Source organism: Clytia hemisphaerica, unplaced genomic scaffold (genome assembly GCF_902728285.1).
Source record: "Clytia hemisphaerica strain Z4C2 unplaced genomic scaffold, Clytia hemisphaerica genome assembly, whole genome shotgun sequence".
NCBI lineage: Eukaryota > Metazoa > Cnidaria > Hydrozoa > Leptothecata > Clytiidae > Clytia > Clytia hemisphaerica.
In genome coordinates this window covers 545,894-566,788 of record NW_027104274.1, presented here as the reverse complement: position 1 = coordinate 566,788, position 20,895 = coordinate 545,894, and the positions used below count along the sequence as shown (strand labels likewise).

The 20,895-nt window shown below is 36.3% G+C and overlaps 1 protein-coding gene across 1 annotated transcript; it reads left to right on the top strand.

Moving 5' to 3' along the window:
- The first annotated feature begins 12,045 nt into the window (after positions 1-12,045).
- LOC136816749 (archaemetzincin-2-like) lies at positions 12,046-14,871 on the top strand. Its single transcript, XM_067073066.1, has 4 exons — positions 12,046-12,109; positions 12,340-12,801; positions 13,143-13,759; positions 14,015-14,871. The coding sequence occupies exons 2-4, from the start codon at positions 12,351-12,353 to the stop codon at positions 14,411-14,413; spliced, it is 1,467 nt and encodes a 488-aa protein (XP_066929167.1). The 5' UTR covers positions 12,046-12,109; positions 12,340-12,350; the 3' UTR covers positions 14,414-14,871.
- Positions 14,872-20,895: the final 6,024 nt, after the last annotated feature.

Here is a 20,895-nt window from a genome sequence, read left to right as displayed (position 1 = left end):
CCTGGGGCGTTTTAATTTGAATTCCCTTTTTGTTAAAAGTATCAACAGAAATTCTTAAAACATAATCCAAAACAACTATAAAAGAAAAGGAGCAAGAGTGTCTCCTTGAAGAACTCCTGCTTGAATATTAAAAATATCTGTATCCCCATCAGGTGATACAACCTTTGCTTTGGAAGAAGTATACAATGCTTGAATAGCATTTATAATTTTCTCAGGGATACCATAGAGACCTAGAATTTGAAACATTTTTTCTCGACTGATCGAGTCGAAGGCCTTTTTGAAATCAACAAAACATATAAAAGCATCTTTATTGAGTTTCCTCATTTCTTCCAGAATTCGTCTGATAGATAAAATTTGAGAGAGTGTGCTCCTGCCCTTCCGGAAACCGTTTTGGTTTCTCCTAAGGAGGGGGTCAAGAATAGGAACAATACGGTTAAATAAAAGTTTGTTATAAATTTTTGCGGCAATTGGCATCAAGGTGATACCTCTGTAGTTTGAGGCTAAGGTCAGATCACCTTTTTTGGGAACTGGAATGATACCCCCTGTTAACCATGCAGAAGGTGGCACAAAATCGTTAAAATGTATGGTTACAAAACTCTAGAAGGAGGTCAAGAAAAATAGGGTCTTTCCATAAAACTGTGGGTATATTGTCTAGACCGGAAGATTTATTGATAGAAAAAGATTTTAAAGCTATTTTAAGTTCATCTTTAGTAAAAGACTCTGTTGAAATGTGTAAGAGATCAAAAACTTGGTTCAGAGGAAGTTTGTCAGGTCCGAGAAGTGGGGGATTTCCAAGCAGTGACTTAAAATGAGCAAGCCAATTCTCTTTTCTTTTCTCTGGAGATCCTCCTTTGAGCTGGATCGATGGATGATCCTTGCGCCCTGACAGTTCATTGATTGTCTTCCAAGCAGCTGAGTGTTGATTGGAAAAATGAAGATGTGAAATAGAGTCGATTTTACCTTGAATAAAAGATGCTTCAACTGTTAAATAAGCTTCATCTAAATATTTTTGGGCGTCAGCAAGGCGTTTTGAGGTTCTTCTGGTTGCGCGAGATAGGTGCCTTGCTTTGACTTTATCGTATTCATTGCGTGCTGCGATGACAAGATCATTTTCAGACAGATGTGTTCTTTTGGTTTTAACTTTTTTGGGCAAAAGAGAGAGACAGACATGTTCATTTGCGTCGACCAAAGTTTGGTATTTCTCTTCAATATTGTGATCGGGACGAGAGAGGAGGTCAAATCTATTTTTCACTTCAACCGCATAAATAGAGCGAAGATTAGAACTTGTATAAACTTGTTGCCAATCAATAGATTTCAGAGGGTTGGGTTTACACTTTTTAGAAGATCTCAAACTTAGACAAATGTGTGCAGAAACGACTCTGTGGTCTGAGCCAACAGAAGAAAAAGAAAAATATGATTGAGCATTTCTGACACTGTTTTTCCATTTATTTCGGACAAGGACATAGTCTATTTGGGATTTAGTTCCAGAGGGATGTTGGAAAGTCCAGAGCTTATTAGTATTTTTCATAAAAAGTGTATTTGTAGCAACAAGCTGATGTTGTAACATAAAATCAAAGAGTTTATTACCATTTCTATTTGTCGATTTATGGTATGAAAATTTTACATTATCATTCCCTAACTGGGCATTAAAGTCGCCAGCTAATATAAGAAAGACAACCATATTAGGCAATTTGGAATGGAAGTTCTTGTTGGAGACAAAGATAAAACCTCGAAAACGGAAATCTTGCGACACCAAACTCGACTTACAATTCCCCCAATACCTACGACAACTCTCTTTTAACTTTTTGCTCCTTGAAATATCAAAATTTGGTCACAGGTAGAGAAAATTGCAAAGTTTTCCTACTTTTTCTCCTAAGGGTCCGAGGGTCAAAATTCGGGCGGCACATACCCGTCAGCTCGCAACCCTAGTCCCTCCGGGTCAAAGCCCCTGTATCAGTATAAACAATATGATTCCTTTTGTTACCCTGTATCAGGTCGTCAAATGCCATTATAAGATATATTTGTATCGATATTTATTTTGCTATCTACCACCACAGCCTCGTAATCATGTTCGACCCCTGTATCGATAACTTTCAGCTCTTTATGAATTAGTGACTGTATTTGTTTCGAAGCAACTCAGTACAAAAAGCATAATTCATTTTTACAACATTTACAACAGTAAAATTATAAATAATCTTATTTCATAGAACTCAAATAAGATCAAAAAGTATCGAGAAACAATATTCACGAGTTACCGGAACTGCCAGTAAGATTACTTGATTTACTCGATTTCTCCATTCTAGCAGTTGTGCGTGAATGGCAACTCAAAAAGTCGGTCCCTTTTTGCATTTGTTTTCCAACTTGGTATTTAATCCTTGGTTGTAAGAAAATGTAGACTAAAGCGTTCGAAAGAGCATCTAGGCGGAATAAAAATATTGTCCATCCACCGTAATGCGCGAGCCCAAAGAAGATAAAGCCGTCAGGTAACGTTTCTAATAAAATGAAAGTGATAACGATAATAAAAGGTACTGCAAGTTTCTTCAAAGACGATTTTCGTTTTCCAATAGCATGTCTGCTTGCTCGCCATAATTTCTGACTGATGTATGAGTAGATGGTTACAAAAGTTACTAAAATTAGAACATGAAACGCGCCCGAAATATAAAGCGAAGTACATAAAATCAAGACTTCAAATGTAATTATATCTTTAGTGAACAATGGTAATGTTGTTGCAAGCCAGATAAGGTATGCTACACACGGTAAAACACTTAGTAAGATTTTACGTTTCTTGAAAAAACAACGATGGTAACGCATGTGTAGATAGAGCTGTAGAAATCGGTCGATAGTGATGTAGAAGATGGCCATATAAAAAGGAATACGCGCTCCTTCAATTACCAATGTCCAATAAGTGAACACTCTGTCTGAACCATATCTGATCAATGGGTAACGTACCAAATTACTTAATGCCCAAAAAATGTTCCATAGTGAAAAATTTGCAATGAAGATGTGTTTCTCACCGCTCGTTTGATTGATCGTCTGTAGGAGTTTTAACCCATACGAATGTAAAATGATAACCAAAATACTCAACACTAAACTGATGTAGTCAAAAAAATCCATTTTGAAAATTGGCTTAAATGCTTCTTCCGCCATTATGATGAATTGTGAACATAACTCGTGTGCCTTGAACGTGCTTGCCGAAAAATGACTTCACTACCTGATATGTTTTTTCTTGAAAGTTTGGTCTCTAAATATTAAGAAAAAGGAATAAACCAAGGCAATTATTTGGATCCAAACCGCGGTGAAATATATAAACAAAACGGTATGCCTTTCAAAAAGTCTAATAATATTTTCAAAAATTCTAACAAGGATGAATTCTAGTATGGAAAGTTGTAAGCCGATATTTATGAACGTTGAAAAGCCCTGTTCATTTATTTGAGTTATATATTAAAAAGTAGTTTTGAATGTTAAATATCAAATATTACTAATATTTCTCTCTTCTTGCTGTTTCTTGGTATTATATATTTAGAAGATTCTATTGTAAATATCATCCCTGTATTATTCTCACATCAAGCCACATGTATATCTTGACCTTGAAGGTTTGGTACAGAAGTAAATGATAAAGTTCAACAAAAACAGCCCATGTCATAGACCCTGTGTAACCCTCTCCGCTAAAAATTACATTTTCATTCCCATCCTGGCATTTAGCTTCTTCATTTTATCACTTCAATAGCTAACAAATCCTCTAGAGGTCAATAAAAAAAAATTTCATTCGAAACTTTTATTGGAAGTAACAAAGTTGACTCCCGTCCCCAACTATAGAAGGATAGAGAATCTGTTCTTCCTAAACTGTTCTTCATCTTTTATATCTAAATATCTTATGGTTTGTATTTTCTAATTCATACTGATTGTTATATCAATTTAACCGTTTCTAATTTGGACTGAACAAAAAACCCAAGTGAGAAATTCGAACGAGACTCCTACGCTACATAATGGAAATGGTTTCTGTTAGAATATGTCGGCTTTTCGAGATATACTAACAATTATAAACGATTTACCATAAAATAGGAAAATAGACTATCCAATATCCTAGACTGGAGTCATATATAATGCGTGTAATACAGTAGTATAGGCGTTATATGATAATACGATTATTGTCACGGGATTTAGTTTGTATACAAATTGTTCCCTTCATTACTTTTTGCTTTATTTCTACTTTCTAATGTCTGAATTAGTCGTCTATCTTGCTAGACTAACCAATATCCAGGAACATTTGATTTATTCTTCTTCACTAAGAAACTCAAAACATTGGTCTATTTTGACAATATTAAAATCTATTGATACTCTTCTATTGCAGGTTTATACTTCAATATAAGCAATATAAGAAAATAATACAAGTCGTTTCAACGTCCCTCTATCGTCCACGACATCCATACAATATTGTAGAAACGTTGTCCTCCACCAACCGGCTGATGATAGTGAAGTCTTAGCCTCGTTATAAAAGTTTGTATTTCTTACTAGAGTGTTTGCAGCTGGTATCTACCGTTCAATTAATAGCTAGACTGATATTCCATACTTTTCTCCTTTCCCATTTTTAGAAAAGAAGATAATCTGTGATAGTGAAGGTTATTATGCTTCTTAGGGTATTATAAATCAAAACAGACATTTTCAATGATTTTATCCATTCAATCAAATTATCTTTAGTTGCTTAGAATCTGTAATTAGCAGACCAAAATATTGTAATTCAAGCTTCAATAGATTATTACGTAATCATGGCTTCAAAAACTAACCTTACAAATCTTACATTCGCCAAAAACACCCCTGTCTCACTGCCCCGGTGGAACTTTTTTTTCTCAGCAGGAATAAAAATTTCTATTGAAATCCGAATGGGGATAGAAATTCTATTGTCCCAAGGTTAAAAAACCCAGTGGGGATGGTTTTGGAGCGCAATTTTTAAACATGGAATTTCAAGTGGGGATGAAATCAAAGTCAATTTCTTAGAGGGGCTGAAATTCAAGGGTATTTTCCCACCGGGGACAAAATTTTTGTTTAATCTTCCAGTGGGGCTGGGGTTCCAGTGGGTCTGTGACACAGGGGTGTCCAAAACTAATACTCGCCAAAATGATTCGCCAAATAGAACCTTTACCCATACATTTGACTTTTCAAATAACTTTCTCTTGTACTCTCTTTATTGCCACCGCAGGAAGCCTAAAGCTTCCGAGGATGGCATTCATAGCTTCACGCATAAGGAAGTTGGGCAAACATCTCATAATTTTGCGCGCGTTTTTCAGTATTTTAGTTCCGGTTAAATGGTGTACCGTAACATTCTTAGCTTGACTGCATTTCTATTGTTTTATCATCATTAAAAACACTTTTCCGGATTTGTTTTGATCTGATTACCCATTTTCAAAGCTCTATATGTCTTTTTTTATTACCTCAGGGAGTCGAATTAAGGGAAATTCCTTTTTTGTTGGGAAATTCCATATTTAAACCACAAGTAGTTATTAACCGCTCTGAGCAAAGCAAATAGGAAAATTTGAGTCTTTCTAACACTTGTCGCGTGACTATTACATTAAAAAGGCAGATTAGTACAGTAGCGTTTACTATGATATAAACAAGCCCTTATATACCATTATTTTGGTAATAAAAGAGATGACAAAAAAAAACAGATAAATAACTTTATCTTATCTCTATAAGAAGATATCTATGAGATAGACACAACTTGCTAATATTTGTAGACTAAATTTTGCTTCAGATGAGATGCCATTCTAACAGAAGTAACGGCTATCAGTAACATTTCTTTCAAAATTCAACAACTTATTTGATCGTTCTTCTGCGGTGGCACTTTAATGAAAATTATGGCTAGTAATATACTATAGGAAGGTTGAGTTCAACTTAGAAGGTTGAATAGCATCAAATAAATATAAGTATTATTATAGCCTTGTGAAAGTTTGACGCCATTCGATCGATTCGCACTTTATTTTAACGCACCAAGTACAGATAGTGTGGTAGGGAGTGTACCCCAGTTTTTTAAAACGCCCACAATTTTTAAATATACTAAGTCGGTAAAATTTCTTGATCTTTGTCATTCTATGTCCATTCATTGTGCCTGACAAAGTCTGATAGTTGTCTGTACTGGCTAAAAGACTACATGATGAACATATATATTTCACAACAAACCCAAATGAATCAATCCATTCCGCATAATACGTTTTCAATCACACAATGATCACCTTACAAAAATGAATCAGATTGATTATTGAGGTAAATTCCTCATTAAAATCTATTTTATATTTAATGTAAATTTGATGGCACAATTCCAAATTAATTTTTGATTTATTATCAATCAGGCAACACGAATATGCAGGTTGGAATTCAAATTCCACAAAGACTGCAAAGGGGGGGGGGTGTGTTCAAGGTTTACGGTGACACGGTATCGGTCTTTTTTCTGTCCAGTATTTAGGTATTTTAAGAAAAAAAGTACGGTATTCCGGTATTTGAAATGCTGCCGGTGACGGTAAATTGCCTAAAAATGCTTCGGTATTTCGGTAACTTTAAAATCTTCTAAAACTGTTCTTCATAAAGAGACTTCCAAAAATCACCGGCGGCGCTAAACGTTCTTAAATTTTAGAAAATTTCACTCATGTTTTCTAAAACGATCAGTTTTGACACAGTATATATATACCACTTTAGCTCCCAAACAGTAGCGTGGTGAACTGGGGTCAGAACAGCTCCACCTCTAGTCAGTCTAGTGGCAACTTTTTTGTGGTTATAGTCCATCCACTTTCCTTTACTATCCTTTAAATAATGACTTTTTACAAAAAAAGTGCTACCTTCTCTCAAGCACTTACAAATGTCTTTTTTCTTTATTAATGGACAGAAAGAAAGATTTTCAAAGGATTATTCAGTGAACGAACATACACTCGGATGGGTGTTTGTGTCTCTTATAGATGTCTGTGTGTCAATCAAGGGGAAGTCCCACTCGTACAGCGTACACATTTTTTATTATGAATTAGTTCTTTGTAATTGCCGTGAAAGAGTCTTTCATCCAGATATATCCCTTTAATGGTGTTTTTAGGGTTCAAACTATTGGTCACCTTCATCTGCTACAACATCTAAAAGACAGGAAAAAGTCATCAAATCACACCGGTGTGAAAGCGAAAATCACACGGTGTGAAAGTATACATTTCACACTGCTATCCCACGCGTGGGAATCGGTTCGTTTTTACGCCGGGGGGAGACGCAAAATCACACCCCTCAAAATCACATGTGTATAATTGAATTTCCGACTTGGTTAACGCAGGATCACACGCTTTAAACATTTTGTGCTGAATCGAACAATACACGTGTTAAATCGAAAATCCCACGTCGAATTTCGTACTTCAGGCCCTCTCTCCTCGCGTGTTAAATGGAAGATCCCACGTCGGATTTGGCATTTTACACTCGCTTATCTTATATGTTAAATCGAACATCACACGCCGAAATTTTGATTCCCCACCCACAATCAAGGTCATAATATTTGAGAAAAAAGGGAAATACACCGGGAAGTTTTTGAACCACAAGCGATTTGTAAGTGCTCTAAAGTAGGTTGGAAGGGTAGAGTTTTAACTCTGAGTTTTAACATGAGACTTAAGACCTTAGGATCTTAGGATCTTAGCATTCAAAAGTTCAAAAATAGTCCAATAAGGCTCAGAATATAGCCTGTAAGTCTGCCAACCCCTCCCGAATTGAAATATTCGATGAAATTAAAGAGATAGCCCAAAATCGACTTTCTCGCCGGAACTTTAAATCTTGAAAAACGTTAAAATAACCAAAATTATCAAAATATTATGACCTTGATTGCAGCTTTTTGGAAAATGGCTTTGATTTGTATTTGATAAATTGTTAAATGTATTCGATCATTCGTGAGCATTGGCTCAATAGCTCCCATTCGTTCTGTCATGTACTTGCGCTACTTTAAGAATCCCGGCACTTTTGTCACAACAGTGGAGCTGCACTAGAGAGCCAATTTCATGAGCTCAAACACGTCTCACCGACCCACTGAGCCCTTGCGACGCAAGTCCATTTGCGAACGAACGAGGCCACCCTTGTGGGACGCCTCACCTTTAGCGTTGTGTTACACACTGATCGAATACACCCTTATAATGTTATGATTTGAATGCAATCTGAACAGTTTTGACCCAATTTTCACTTGTGCTGTGGTTTTCTTTACGCATGCGTAGTACAAGGGTGGGAATTGTACTTTCCCACCCTATTAATTTGACTTTCCCGCCCGTGGGAACTAATGACTGCGATTTCTTGTGTCTATCTTGTCCTTCTACGTTTTTAGAGTTTTAGTGTAAGTAAGTTTTATACTTCTTGGACTACTTTAGGCGTACAAACTTTCGCGAGCAGAAACTTTCGCGAGGACGAAAAATTCACGACATTTACTTTCGCGAATTTAACAGAAAAATATTTTTCGCGAGCATAAACTTTCGCGAATCAAGACGTAAAATTGAGAATTTTCACATGAAAAATTGGCTTAGAGGGACAAGTACTTCTTGGATTGGCTTGAAACATTTGTCCTTTGACTGACATTTGTCTGATGACTTTTAGTCTTTTAGCAGGCTAAAAAGTGCCAAAAAAGTTACATTTTATTCAAAGTTTGAAGTTTTACAGATTTTTTATTTTGTCAAGAATTTTTCGCGAGTGTAAACTTTTGCGAATGGCCCTTTCTAGAATTTTTTAAGACATTTACTTTCGCGAAAAGGGCCCAAATTCGCGAAAATCGCGAAAGTTTCTGCTCGCAAAAGTTTGTACGCCTAAAGTACGGTTGCATTTTATTCGCCTGCGGAAATTAGAAATCACACGTGTGATTTCGATAAAGCCTTTTCAGTGAAGTTTAAAAGTGTTAAATTGGATTTCACACGCCGAATTTAAAAAATGAAAATAATTATTTGAAAAATTCTGTGATATCGGAAATCACACTGCCAAAACAATCACACCTTATCAGTTTATAAAATCACACGCAAAAATTGATTTTTGAAAATTATGGCGTCGGAATTTAAGTTTTCTCACCCGTGTGATCTGATGACTTTTTCCTGTGAGATATTAGGTCAACCCCTGCAACTTTGTCCAAAGATTTGCAAATCTGCAGTGTTTGTAGATTGAAATTTGTTGATTGCCTACATGATTTATTTTCTCCGCCGTAACGAACGCCGATTCAAAAGGATACATTATCGGCCCTTGTTACGCCGGCCTTTATTGACGTTATTTCTGGGCACCTGGCGTAATAGGGGCAGGGCCGGCGTTAAAAGGGCCGGTGTAAAAAGGGCCAAGATTTTGCACTTTGTACGGGGATGCTTGCGCGACAAAACACAAACAACAAAATTTCGAGATTCCAAGCTATGAGTGCCTCCTCGTCGCTACGCTCCTGCGGGGGTAAATACAATGAAATATTAAGCCCGAAGGGCTAGAATTGAATCTCCTTGGTAGGATTTGAAGCCAACAAATCCTACCAAAGTTGCGCGGCATTGAGCGATCCGCCAGGTTTTTACACAAATGACAGGTTGGAACTAATATTTACCGCTTAATTTCGAAAAAAATATCTCCCGAAAACAAAGGAATTGCTAGATTCAATCCGTCATCGAATATTTGCCTAAGAAAGGTTAAAGATTCTCCTCTAGCCCTTCGGGCTTTAAACTCAATGGGTAAATATCTTATTTGCCTCTCTTTGCAGCTTTAGTTGTTCAATTAAAGGCCTATCTAGATTAGCAATTACGTCATGTGTATGATGTAGAACGGCCTTTAATAAATTCCGAGAAAATTTACTAGTAGAAGAAGGAAATGAAAAGAAGTCGTCATCATTTTTTGATCAAGAACGAAAGTGCAGTCACAGCAAGAATTTATATTTGAAAGCAGGGACTTTCCAAAAGTATAATGTGAATCATTTTACTACGAAAGATTCACAATATTACACCACAAACCAAACGACGATCACTAGTAGAATTTTCTGAATGATAAAACTCAGAGTCAGAAAACTTTTGTGGTATTGTTCATTTTTCTCCAATTTATTTTTGTGTAGGTATATAACATAATAAGTGCAGTGACTGTATATACAGTGCAGAGTTGTTAATTGTACTTGCGGATCTTATAATCTTGTTTATCTACATCACATACTTTATTCATATTTCATCATTACACCAGACCATGTCCATGTTATGTTTTTAACTAGCTACCATTTTTTCAACATTTTTGCATAGGCCGCCGTAGATTTCATTTATCAAACAACATTATGATATATGATACAACAGAGCAAGACGGACAAACATGACGATTCTTTTCCATGCTAGGGTTGTAATTTGAATTTAGAGGGACCACCCCTTACCATCAACTGCTCCAGCCAACTTGGGACGGTTGGACGAAACATGGGACGGTATGATATCTGGCCTGTATTTTCACTAACTGTTGAATCTCTTTGACAACAAATTTGTTTTGATAACTTCACCAAGTTTATCAACCACACTTTCTGTCATAACATGTCACGATAAACTTTCACTGATAGCGCGCCCTTTTTAACTGTTTGCTTTCATTCAAAATGACCGGACACCCGATTGGAGAATTAGAGAACGCCCGTGGCCTAACTGCCTATCGCCCGATCAGGCCCGTTGGGATTAGTAACAAATAACGAGTGTGTAACTTGCTGCGCGAGTGACGTCAAACGCTCCATCGTTTTGCCATTTGTTCTTCTTCGTTGCAGACACTCGCATGTGTTCCACTATGGATTTTTTTCATATTTTGATTTAAAAGCCTACTCGGTACGAAAGAGAAATTGTGTATTTTTTAATATGCGGTTCATTAACTCAAATCAAATGACTTTGGAGGTTCGGTGAAATGGTGGTGGAATGGCCGTCCCATGTTTTGTCAGATAGTCCCAAGTTGGAGCAGTTGATGGTATATGAAGGTCAATTATTCAATAAAGCTGATCTTTCTGATTTTTATGATTGCAATAGCTTAAAGCAGCGGTCGCCAGTGCAAACTGCAGTGTAAGCACAGTTTTTGTGCTCCCGTTTTGGTTGATTGGTTAAAAAATCTTGAGAAAGCAACTTCATTTCTTCAAGGTAAAGAGGTTGCGAGATTTGGGTTGGTGAGGCAAAAATTGCTAAAAAGCTAGTAAAATCGTAATCCTCAAATATCGAAGTTCCAGCCGCACTGTCAATAGGCTGTCGTGTTCTCCAAAACAACTTTTCTGTCATAGCAACTTACCTGGTCTGCAAAGTATTGGAGTAATTTTTTAAACAACTTTCTCAGAAAGTTTTATTTATTTTCACAATGAAAACATTTAAAAAGACCAGATAGTTACTATGAAGGCATTACACGAAGATAAGATAACCTTACCTTATGAGAAGGGGTGTGTAGGTGTTAACGTAACTTGGTCTAATGTCGACATCCCTCATCTAATTCTGACACCCTTTTTATCAGCTGAAATTGATAGAAAGGTCAAAGCTATTTTTCTTTGCTTAGTGGTCAGGGAGGAATAATCCTTTTTCAATCAGTGATTCAAACTTTCATATTATTCCTGTCTCTAATTAAGGGTGTTGGAATTAGACAAGGGATGTCAGTATTAGACCAACTTACGGTATTTGGCTTATTATAGCACAAAAGAGTCAGTGCCAGATTTGACAGATTATATTATCAATTAGATACTCCTGTCCTACACAAAATAGAATTTTTAAAATTAGAACAGGATAACAATGATTTGAGGCTAAAAGTGTCAAAGAAATAAGAAAAACCAAGCCTCAACCAAAATGGTTAAGCAAATTGAATAAATTTTGGTTGAGGCCAGGTTGTTTTTATTTCTTTGATACTTTGAGCCTCAAATCCTTGTTATCCTGTTCTAATTTTAGGGCAAATTGTGGTATTTCTGGCTTGATACTCTATTTCTACTGTTTTGACACTTAAAATTAAATTTTCCCATCAATCTGCCCATCCATTTATTTAGGTTCATATAAAAAAGGAGCGTATCAGCTCAATCATTGCCAATCCAATTTGTTCATTCCTAAAAATAAAAACTTTTCTTTCAGGAAAAAATAAATATCATATACTAAAATAGATCGAACAAGTCTTCAGGATACAGGTAATTAGATTCATAATTTGTCACTTATAGATATAATATATTCTGCAAACAAAACTGTATAATCCAGCTTTAACGCACCTTTTCTGATGTGAGTGCATCATTGTAATTCTCTTGAGATCTTATCATATTGAACCATTTTTTGGTTTGAAAAATTTTCAACTGTAAGGAAATAATTGAAAATACTATAAATAAATCTGGATAAATATACTGCTTACTTTTTGTGTTTTCAGTTTTACAGTTAATGGATATTTGTGATGTCAAGAAACTGCCTGCTGAAGAGAGAGAATATTTTTTGAACGCTGAAGGCAAAGAAGACTGGGTCAATTTGGTATTCACTAATTACAAAAAACCTCTGTCTGTCGGTATTGGTATACAGAACCAGTTTCTGGACAACGATAATCAGACTGTCAAACAATGGAAAAGTAGCATCAGGCTCAAGAAATTCACATCGTTAAGAACATTCAAGAGACTAAATAAACATAAGGTTTATTTCCAGTTTGTTGGACCGTTTCCAGATTATTTTTATCACCAACATGAATTCAGTCATGAATTTACCAAATGCATCAAGATGTTTTTGGAGTTGTTCTTTCCTGGAAAAAGTGTCATTTTTATGGGAGAAGTGAATCATAAAGAACTTGACATAGCCACTCGGATTCACGAAACTTCACAACAACTTCAACTGTTTCTTCCAGGTATATAAACAGAGAGCATCTCTTATCATAAATTTCTAACATCTTGACTTTGATATTTAAACTTTTCTTAATTCTTTGGTAGGCTCTTTTTCTTAAACTTACAAGGAAGCTGTTAAATATTAAAAAAAAAATGTTGTTAGAATTAAAAACAGTCTGCTATATATTTTACATTTTAAAACCACTCTAGATTATTCACTTTTACTTGGATCAAATGCCAAAAAGAAAAAATATGTCTGTCTTTCAGTTTTCTTTCTGTCTGTCTGTCTGTCTGTCTGTCTGTCTGTCTGTCTGTCTGTCTGCCATTTTTTTCATTATTTTCATTATTTTCACTTTATTCTTAGACGTGAATACTTACCTGAAGAACAGCCTTCCCAAAGATGCATTTTGTGTTTGTTGTTTGAGTTGGTTTGATTTTTATCCTTCGAAAGAATTGAACCACGTTTTGGGAGAAGGTTCCATGGAACAAGGTACTGCAGCATTCACTTTCGGCCACTATGCAATGTTTAAAGAGAGAGAACTTTTCCATGCCAATAATTGGAAAGCAGATTATGCAATTTCCTCACCATGCAATATAAGTGATAGAATCTCTCAAGACCAGAAAGAAGGTGGCTTCTATGATTTCATAACTGAAAACGAAAAAGAGGAAGCCAAAATCTTCACTTTGGAATGTGATCAAGAAGGTTGTGCTGGCAATAAACTTTCAAAATCACCTTCACCTTCTCGTGAACGCAAACTGAGTTCCACTTTCAGAATGTTATTTAAAGATAAGATGTCATCACAACCTGCATCAGCAACTGCGAGCGCAAACACAAGTCTTACAGATCTAAGGGAAGTGGAAGATGGACAACAGAGCTCGAATTCTTTGATGAGTCCAACTTATGATGAATCCAACGATTCGGCATTGGCACCAAACACAACATTTGATTTGAGCTGTAAAATCCTTCGACGCCTACTCAGGGTAATAATCTTTCAAACCTTTTTCAAGCCTTGCAAACCTTCATAAATCTAATTCGCAATTATAAAGGAAGGTAATACTTAGAATGAGATCGATTTGTATGGAAAATTAAAAGGTTGGTAAAGAATAATGGTGTCACAGTGCAGGAGTAACTGACTCCATATCCTAGATGCTAGAGAGTTAATCACCCTTTGGTTATATTCAAAGTTTCGATGTTCTTAAGAGTTGTTTATAACACTTTTTTTCATTTATTTTCAGGCTATGTCACACGAAATTTGCCACGTGTTTGGACTATCACATTGTCAATATTTCTCTTGCACCATGAACACCAGTTCCTCAGTTCTGCATACCGACACACAACCCTTACTTTTGTGTCCTGTTTGCTTACGAAAGTTACAGTTATCATTGAATTTTCGTGTTAAAGAACGTTATCAGAAACTCCTTGAGTTTTTACTGCTTCACACACAAGTTTGCCAACGACCTGGACTACCTCGTGAAGAATTTCTGAGAATGCAAGAGACTCAGGTTCTAAGTGAGAAGAATGTTTGTTTATTCAAAAACGATGTTCAAAACATTCTTTCCATTTTAGATGTACTTCAGGAAAAAGGAGAAAATCTTGGTTTTTCCACTCTTGACCATAACGAAACGGAAGAATAGAGTTCGAAATAAACAAGACAAATGAATGGCTTGTAATGAAAATTTTAATTTGTAACTAACTAAAGACTGAACCGAACTAATTACTAAAGGCCATTTGTAAATTTGTACGTTCTATGTAGTAGAGGGGAGTCAAATGACTACCTTTTAACATACACAATACAAAATTAAAGTTATATTTCAAAGTATGTACTATGGGAAGAATCTGGAAGAATACTTTTTTCTCTGTACGGCCCCTTATATTCTTCCTCGGCTCTAGTTTCACGGTCAGCTGAGTCTGTCTTATATCAAAGTTTGTTCTTCTCCACAGACACTATTTCTTAGATTTCTATTTCTATTTTATCAGCTTGTAAATTCTCATTTATTTTGTACATATCCAACACTGTTTTTATATTGTATTTAAGCTTATTTTCAGGTATCACATTTGCAGAGTTATTATACACACATTATAGTGAAATAAGGATGTTGTTTTTCCTACTTTCTAACAAACTGGAGCTGGTCTTTTTTTTCAGTCAACCGCAGGGTCCTTTTTTCCAAAAGTTGAGTCTGCTTTTGCAGCCAAACTTCTCTCAACACTTTTATTTGTAGATGTTTTTTACTCTTGATGAAATATTTTAAGAGTTCTAACCCCAGTTCAAGTTTAAATCTGAAAAGTTAAGGCTCGAGAAGTAAAACTTTAGACTATGAGTAACATTAGGATCACCTGATTGAGTAGTTGAACATGTTTTCAAAGGGTAATGTTGCACCTCTTCAAAAAAGTCCACGCTTAGGTCTTGTACATGACGTTTCTAAGGACGTCATCATAGCCCTGACATTGGCTTCTTTGAATTTTATCTGGTACCCGGCGGGGTTGAAATTCATACCCGATATAGAGAATTTTTCTCATCAAAATGGCTCTTTGAAGTTCCAAGGGAAAATATCATGAGAAAGTAAAATAAAATACACATATACTTCGTAAGGGTCAACTAAGACCGTTTCCGAGAACTAATACAATAAAAATTAGATGGATAAGATAAATTGAATGTAACTGTAAACCTCTGCCATTAAGGGAAGGTTTTTCGAGTCCTTTGAAATGCACTGTAAGGGTAAACTTTTGATAGAGCGCATTACAAGGGTCTTCTTTTAGCTGGATGCTCGCTAAGGGAGTGTTTGAGGACCTCTGAATTGCAAGTCTGATAGTAAAAATCTGGTCTATTTTTATAGTTTTTACTTGCACCCATTTTGATTTATTTTGCACATTGCCTTGCGTCGATTTCTCTGGCTCATTTTCAGTTTGCTTTAGCAAAAAAGATATGAAATCAACCTACTGTAAGGGTCAGAAACGCTTGGTAAAATGCACTGTAAATCTTTTCAATGGCTCAAGGGCGGCACATGCCCGCCGTCGTTTAGAAATCGAGTACCCGGAGGGGGGGTACTAGGTTTGCAAGATGACGGGCATGTCGGAGGTCCGAGCGTTTTTGGGACCCTTAGTGAGACTTCAGATTTTGGAAAATCACGACCCTTTGAGAGAGGAAATTTTAATGAATTTCGTGAATTTGAACCCTTATATAGAGACTCAATCTTTTTTTAATGGTTTTTGTACCCCGTTGAGAGACTTTCGAAGGTGTGAAAAAGGGACTCACATACCCGACTGCTGACACCCATTTTGTTGCCTAAGAAGTACCCGCCGCCGGGCGAGTGTAAGTAAAAATGTTATGAGATTAGTAAAAATGCGACACACGCCTTCTTTGCGGCTTTTTATTTGGAAGGTTATCTGGCACCCAGATGGTGAAATTTTCTTCCGACACGCTAAAAGCTCTGAAGGTTGGGAAAATTTTCAATTGGCCCGCTCCCTTTCAGTTAGAGAAATGATCTATTCCGCACTCGGAGAAATAGCCAATCAGATTTAAATAGGTGTGTCCTTGTCGGTCCGCATATCCTGTGAACAAACCAGACTGCTCAGTCGGCACTCACAGTACCAATATCCAATACAAATGCCCTTAACAAGATCAGTTGAACCCGACTGAAAGGTACGTTTCTTTTTGTTTAAAAATTTCTTCTTTTAGAATGAAAATTACTAGTCAAAGCAGCTATCTGTAAATCTTTGATTGTCTGTAAGGGGCCATAGTGTGCAATGGGGGATTGGTTATCAAGGTCCCACCTAAAAATTCAGGTCCACTCTCGAGAAATTCCCACCTGAATGTTGAATTTCTAACGACATTCTGGTCTGCCGCCGACGCACACCTGACAGTCGGGTGCTGCTGTCGGTGTTTTGTGGGGTGCTAGAATTTATAAATTTTTAAAAACACCCGACATCGCTCCATAGGCGTTTAACAGAAACTTTTGCTGTTTTCCATCCACCTGCTATACTTTTATACAGTAGTTTGCCACACGTCGCCGTCCATTTCCAGACGATCTCAATCGAACGGCATCGACGATCAAACCAGTCGAACCAAATGGAACGCAATCGACCGATTGAAATTCGATTGTCGAACGCAATCAAATCTCAATCGAACGTCAAAATTCTGGATAATATTCGATTGGTTCGACTGTTGTTCGACTGGTTCGATTGTTGTTGTCGGGAAACGTCACCCGGTTCGGAAGCGTATTGTTGATCGAACCATACTGCTTTCTAACCGTCAAAACAAAGATGGCAGCATAAAATAGACAATCAACTCTAGACGATCTCAATCGAACGCAATCGAACATCAATCGAACGCAATCCAATATCAATCCAATCTGAAAATTGCGGTAGTATTCGATTGAGATTCGATTGCGTTCGACAATCGAATTTCAATCGGTCGATTGCGTTCCATTTGGTTCGACTGGTTTGATCGTCGATTCCGTTCAATTGAGATTGTCTGCCATTTGTTGGGTGCTATTAAAGCGTCCAATATTAACCACCCGACAATGAACACCCAACTGTTGGGTGTAAAAGTTTCTTACTTCAAGCACCCGACTATTGGGTGCGTTGGCAGAGTCGTACCGTGAGATTGGGTAACTTGCATCAGTGGAGGCTAACATGCATAGCCCTCAAATGAAAGACCTAGCTGGTCATTAAAATACAAAGTTAAGTCAAACAAAAATGGTAGACTAGAGCTGCGAGAGGAGCTGCTTAGTTTTATTTTAATGACCAGCCAGGTCTTTCATTTGAGGGCTATGCATGTTAGCCTCCACTGATGCAAGTTACCCAATCTCACGGTACTTTTTAATGTTCCCCACCTAAAATAAAAGGATTGATTTTAATGAAACATGAAATTTAGACAATTGTTTTTGCATTTTGATAGCCAGAGTGTCAGGTGTGATGTCTAACCTCCTTTCAAAAAGTTTTCACTACACTTATACAGGTGCTTGATAGCAAACAAACCTTCGTTGTGGTGTGTTACGGCTCGTTTTATTGCTGTGCTAAATATAGACTATTTTCCATATATATGGTCAATTTGCCACAGTGAGCGTTTGCGTTAAATGAATAAAAAAATGGCACCATGTTGAATCACTAGTCAAGTCACATCACTGCTCTTTCAAATGCTCTGCTGTGATTTCACTTGAACATATTTTAGTTGTAATTAAATTTCATTTCTGAATGATGCAATATTGATTGGTCAGCATCAGATGTCTGAGTGGTTTGATCGGCCAGGGTGGGGTTGGAATATTGACTGTATTTTATATTGTTCACCTTTATTTACTTCCAGGTGATGTCATTTGAACCTTATTGAACTGATTTTTGTAATTGGACCATCAAATTCTTTTGAACAACGGATGGTCAACTACCAAACCAGATCGAACACCTATCGAACTTTACCGCAAAAACCTCTTGATTAATTCGATTTAGTTGTATTACAGTTAGGATATTAAAAATTAATTGTAATTGATTTGATTGCATGATCAGAGGTGCCGTTGAAAGCCTCATGCTTCAACATGTAGGGCAGAAAACAATCATAATCTGGATTTCAGGTGATCAAAATCAAACACATCGAACTGCGATTGAATAAATATCGAACCAATCGAACTGTTATCAGATTACTATCGAACAGTAATGGGCTGTTCCAGTTTTAGTTTATTATCCTCTAGTGGACATGGAATTTCCTTAGCAAAAAGTTTAGAAAAAGTTGCAGAATTTCTGTTGTAAAATCCCAAAAATTCCTAAAAATTCATGGAATTCCGATACTTCGGCCACAAAATTGGGTGAAATTTATGGAATTCTGATATCTTTTGCTTAAAAGTTGGCTGAAGTTACTTAACAAATGTGATTTTTAAAATTTGTGTCATCCACTAGGGGATAATATGCTTTTTTTCTGCAACAGCCCAATGGAACTTTACCAGAATTTCTTGGTTCAATTACTCTTCAATTTGGTTTGGTAATTATGTGGCGAAAATGGGCCTACCTACAGGCCTAATGTTGTTTGTTTTTTTTTCAAATCTCTTTAATCACCAAAATACTTGGTATAATAAAATAAAAAATATAAAATATCTCTGTTTTGTTTACAATGTTACACAGGTTATACATTTTTCTTTCTTTTTTTTATATATACATATGGGTGTTGTGTGCCCTATAGAAAAATCACTGAGCGGATGTAGATATCAGGGGAATCCCCTTCGAAAAAATAAAAAATAAAAATTGTACGCGGACCTAGATGGAAGCATAAGAGAATAATTTGTTGTATAAAAATACAGTTAGCTAGATTGAAATGAACACCTACCATGAAGTCGGGTAACTTGCATCAGTGGAGGCTAACATGCATAGCCCTCAAATGAATGAGCTGGCTGTTCCTTAAAATACAAACTTTAAGTTAAATCAAAACAAAAATGGTAGAGTAGAGCTGGGAGCTGAGCTGCGTAATTCATTTGTTTTGAAATTTTGCTGCAATATCATTATGCAATTGATTTATGCATGACATTACTTTTATTATTATTATTTTATTTAAATTGACCAGAAAATGTTATCAAACAATAACACACTGTGCAGCTACCCTGTTTGATTATGTCACCCTTAACCAGGAGGAAATATAGGAGTGAAAGAATCCCTTATTGCAAATAATTTGATCGAAAATAAAAGAAGATTTAAGTGGTCATTCACTTTCAGATTTTTCAGATTTTTCAGATAGGACCTTTTCGGATTCCTCGACTTAATTTCTTGGAAAACACTGAATCCTTTTAGTAAAGCAGCTCAGGTTCTATAAACAAAATTATACACTGTATAAAATTCTATATTATTAAATATTTCCTATCTATATAGGAAATATTTGTTAAAACGGTAATTTTTCTTCTCCTTCTTCTTCTCCTCCAAGTCTAACGCTCGGTTTTGGTCAATTTCGTGAGTTTGTACATGAGTCTCTTTTTAAATCAAGCTCCGGCGGTAAAAACAGTAGGGTGTTCTTTATTCGAGGCGGACAACGTCATTTCTTCAGAAACGTCTGTGGTAAATATCCGAACGGCGCTCTATTCTCCTTGTCGATCGGGCAACGTCGGCTGTTCAGAAGCGTATTGTTTATCGGACCATACTGCTTTGTTTCTAACTGTCAAAACAAAGATGGCAGAAAATAGACAACAAACAACTTTTGACTTTTCTTTGCCTTGGTTTATATGCTTTGATGAGTTGAAATGGATGATGATTTTTGTACGATTGTCACAAGGAATGGTCGATAGTGAACTTTTATTAATATTCTTTGGATGATTTTCGTTTACATTCTGTTGGTTTGGCTGGAATGAGCTAGCTGGAAATGAATGAGAGATGCTTTGGTCTTGGAAAAAACAGGACATTTATCAACTTTCACAACAACAAACTAATCTCAATTTTGTTTGTATTTTACATAAATCGTACAAAGACAATTGACTGTGAATAAATTGACCATGTTATACTGAAAAATACATACTACTTCCAGCAGTATGGCGCATGAAAAAGTTTGCCTAACGAATGCAATTTCGACAATGCCGACAATGCAACAATGGGAATGGTTGATGAACTGATTTTAGCTAGAAATTTAAACATGGAGCAAATTGACTGTTAATGATTGAATTTCGCTTGGTTTTTTTATATACAACAATGAATTAACTGCTGTAACTGCTATAGTGACAGTTAGTGAAAACTCGTTGTGGTTATAAATTTCAAATTTTAAAGCTGATAACCGGATCTGGAACACCACGGCCCCAATATGAAGAATGTTATGTTATACTTCTTAAAAGGTTTATTGCTGCATACACCTTTCCCGTAATTCAAATTTCTCAGAAATGGCCCGGGCAAATGTGCGCTCCACCGTTGTGTATAAAATTGTTTGGGAGGTAAAAAACGCGTTTTTGCCTGCGAGGGGTTAGGGAAAGTGGGATTTGAGCCTCTAACTTTTGACAGCGATTTTCTTTTGGCAAAATATTTTCAGGGTGGTATAACATCATGAATAGATTGAACATACTAAAATTTGAGGGGATTTTGTTCGACAGAACTTAAGAAAAGCTCAAAAAACCTACTTTCCTAAGGAACGCAGGCAAAACGGGTTGTTACCTCCAGGGAC

Excerpts from the sequence above, each read along its gene's own strand:
- LOC136816749 (XM_067073066.1), top strand. The coding sequence starts at position 12,351 with ATGGATATTTGTGATGTCAAGAAACTGCCTGCTGAAGAGAGAGAATAT. Across the intron at positions 12,802-13,142 it reads ACTTCAACTGTTTCTTCCAG|ACGTGAATACTTACCTGAAG; the intron begins GTATATAAACAG and ends CTTTATTCTTAG. Across the intron at positions 13,760-14,014 it reads TCCTTCGACGCCTACTCAGG|GCTATGTCACACGAAATTTG; the intron begins GTAATAATCTTT and ends ATTTATTTTCAG.